Raw genomic sequence first — 2,922 nt, forward strand, 5'->3', positions numbered from 1 at the left:
AGTGGTTACGGAAGGCTTTGCCACACTGGCCACATGTGAAGGGCTCCTCTGTGGCATGACCGCTCTGAGGAGCCTGGAAGACCCTGTCCCTACTGCAGGAGGGCCCGCCCTCAGCCTTCCTTCTCAGGGTGTGCTGCTGCTTGTGGACGACAAAGGCCGACCTGTGGGAGAACTCCTTCGCACATTCGCTGCATCGGTACAGCTTCTTGCCTGTGTGAACCCGCTGATGATTGATGAGAGATTTCTTCCCAGTGAAAGTTTTCCCACACTGCTGACACAGGAAAGCTTTCTCCGCTGAGGGGGCACTCTGGGGCTGACTGCCGCCGCAGGTCTCCCTGGAGTCTTCTCCACACTTGTCTTGATGGTAGAACTTTTCTTCCTCATGCATTCTCATGTGGCGAGAAAAGTTTGACCTCCACCTAAAGGTTTTCCTACATTTGGTGCATTTATAGGGTTTCTCCTGGGTGTGGATCCTTTGATGCTGGAGAACATATGATTTACAGTGGAAGGACTTCCTACACTGGCTGCAGTCAAAGAGCTTCTCCCCACTTTGGTCTTCCAAATGATGATCAAACCCTGAGCGGTCAGTGAGAGCATCCTCACACTGATTAGATTCAAGAACTTTCTGATCAGCATGGGTTTCCTGGTGCAGGTGGTAGGCAAACATGCGTTGGAAAGCTTTGTCACATATACCGCATTTATAAGGTTTCAATCCAGTGTGAATTTTCTCATGTCGTGCCCGGTTTGAGCTCCACCTGAAGGCTTTCCCACACACCCTACATTTAAACGGTTTCTCTTGAGTGTGAAGCCTCTGATGATATGCAAGATGGGAGCTGTTACTGAAGGTCTTCCCGCAGTCACTGCACTTATATGATGTCCCCACGGTGTGAAGACTCCACCCATGCTGGTAAAGAGAGCCGAGGCTCAAGTCTTTCCCATGCGTGTCCTTTGCAGCCCCTTTTAGTCCAGCATGGAGCCTCTGATGTAGGCTAAACCCGCCGATCATGCGTCTGAGCCCTTTCCCATACTCTTTGTAGTCGTAGTGGTAGGAACCCCCTCTGAAGTGCCGGCCACAGCCATGCTTAAGGGATCGCTTTCTTCTGGGGACTCTCAAAAACGTGACATGTTTTAGATTAAGACTATTACCGCCTCCTGGTTCTTCTGATTCTTTTCCTGCCCTGTGCTTGAAACTGGTCTCTTCTTTCTTAACACTCACTTGCGCGGGGTTTCCACATCGCTCTTTTAACCTGCTCTTCTGTTCTAAAGGTTCTCTGAGTCCTGTTTCCTCAGAAACACTCATCACGTGACATCCTGATGGCACAGCTAAGGTTTCTGCTTCTTCCAAAGGTTCATGTTTTAAGAGGAACTTGTTCGTTTTAATCGGGAGCTCACCTCCTGGAACAAAATAAGACACAAGAGAATGTATTCTTTTCCTATACTTGGAAATGCCGAAAGCACCCAGCAACAAAAAACTGCCACAAACTTGGATGGAAAGGCTTTTGCCTGACTGCCAACATCTTTACAAAATAGTCAACGATACGGCAAAATATGGAAAAGCATCCCAGATGATGGGCAAGGGAGAAGGAGAAGCAAGATTGTCACAGCAGCGAGACATATGCAGAAATCGAGTTAAAAAAGAAAAAGGGTTGAGAGGAGAATGTTAAGTAGCAAAAGAGAGAGGAACCATGGCACAAGAAAGATCAAGAAAGATCATGAGAGGAAGGTCTCCAAGAGCTGAGGGGTGGGGATCCGAAGAGGGCTGGCTGAGAGGCGTGGAGATCAAGCCTACCGCAAGGGACAGGAGCAAGCAAAGAAAAGGCGCAGGAGTGGGGTGCAGGCTCCTCAGAGCAGCAAGCGCAGGCACTGGGTGTGCATAGGAGTGCAGCACAGAGCTGCGGGGCATCAGTGAAGGAAAAGAGAAGGAACGGTGAAGCCCTCCAGGGAGCAAGAACTATTACTGAGAGGGTTTTTGGGGAAGAGGCAGGGCCAGAATGAATGTCGAACAGGCCAGTCTAGAGGGGAGAAGCCCAGGGCCCGGCACTCCTTAGCAATACTGGTAAGGACTTCCTTCTAGCAAACAATGGAGTAAGTGCCCCAGGATTTATTTGGTGTAAAAGACCTTAAGAATAGATGCTGGGGGAGCAGGATCTGGTAGGTTCTCTGGAACTTACCTGCAGGGGGAGCACCTGGATTCCCCTTAGGCTGAGGTCCCTGGACATTCAGGCCCCATGGCTCCCTTGCTTCCAACCAGGAGATCAGAGCAGGTTTGGTGAATGGCCCCACTGCAGAAAAGAAAGGGATAGGATGGGATTGGATGGGGAGGTAGACGGATCACACAAAACTACTCTCCAGGACCCTTTCAGACCTGAAGTCCTGGTAGGGAGGAGGGAAAGGCCAGGGAGGCAGGTGGAGGATGCTAAGGCAGGAAGCCCAGACGCCATTTCGAACAGCCCTGAACAGAGACAAGAAAGGCTGAGGGAAGTCAGAGCCAAAAGGATCACTTGGATTCTCTAGAGGTGGGAACCACGTGACAGCTCAATCGGTTAAATCAACCAACATTTTTCGGATGCCTGAATGGACTAGGAACTTGACACATATGACTTTTAATATTTGCAATAACCCAGCATGACAGTAATTATTATGCCTGTTTTTCAAGAGAAGAGTCTGAGGTGACAGATTAAGTGATTGGGTTAGTAGTTACAGAGCCAGGATCTAAACCCAAGTCAGGCCCCTCTGCATGCACCATAATGAAAACCAAGAAGGCAAAAGTAAAGGTGGGTAGAAAGAACCATGGGGATACTGATGCCTTACCCAGAGAGGCCAAGTTTCCATAGTTCTCCAGCATCACATCCCTGTAAAGGTTCCTCTGAGCAGGGTTCAGCCATCCCCACTCATCCTGGGAGAAGGTCACCTCCACGTCCT

General features: G+C 49.7%; 1 protein-coding gene across 5 annotated transcripts in view; it reads right to left on the minus strand.

Moving 5' to 3' along the window:
* Positions 1–2,922, minus strand: part of ZNF445 (zinc finger protein 445) — a 50,612-nt gene that overhangs the window by 3,749 nt on the left and 43,941 nt on the right. For 4 of the 5 annotated variants that reach the window (XM_025048932.1, XM_025048933.1, XM_025048934.1 and 1 more), the window contains 3 exons: positions 2,812–2,911; positions 2,172–2,282; positions 1–1,395 (listed from right to left, as the gene is read on the minus strand). The exon at positions 1–1,395 ends at the window's left edge or, in 3 of these variants, runs on beyond it. In XM_025048932.1, coding sequence (XP_024904700.1) covers positions 1–1,395; positions 2,172–2,282; positions 2,812–2,911 — 1,606 coding nt within the window. The remainder of the gene's footprint in view (positions 1,396–2,171; positions 2,283–2,811; positions 2,912–2,922) is intronic. The other variant, XM_025048936.1, reaches the window with a different exon arrangement.

This window comes from Pteropus alecto, unplaced genomic scaffold, assembly GCF_000325575.1.
Source record: "Pteropus alecto unplaced genomic scaffold, ASM32557v1 scaffold156, whole genome shotgun sequence".
In the NCBI taxonomy this organism is placed as follows: Eukaryota; Metazoa; Chordata; class Mammalia; order Chiroptera; family Pteropodidae; genus Pteropus; species Pteropus alecto.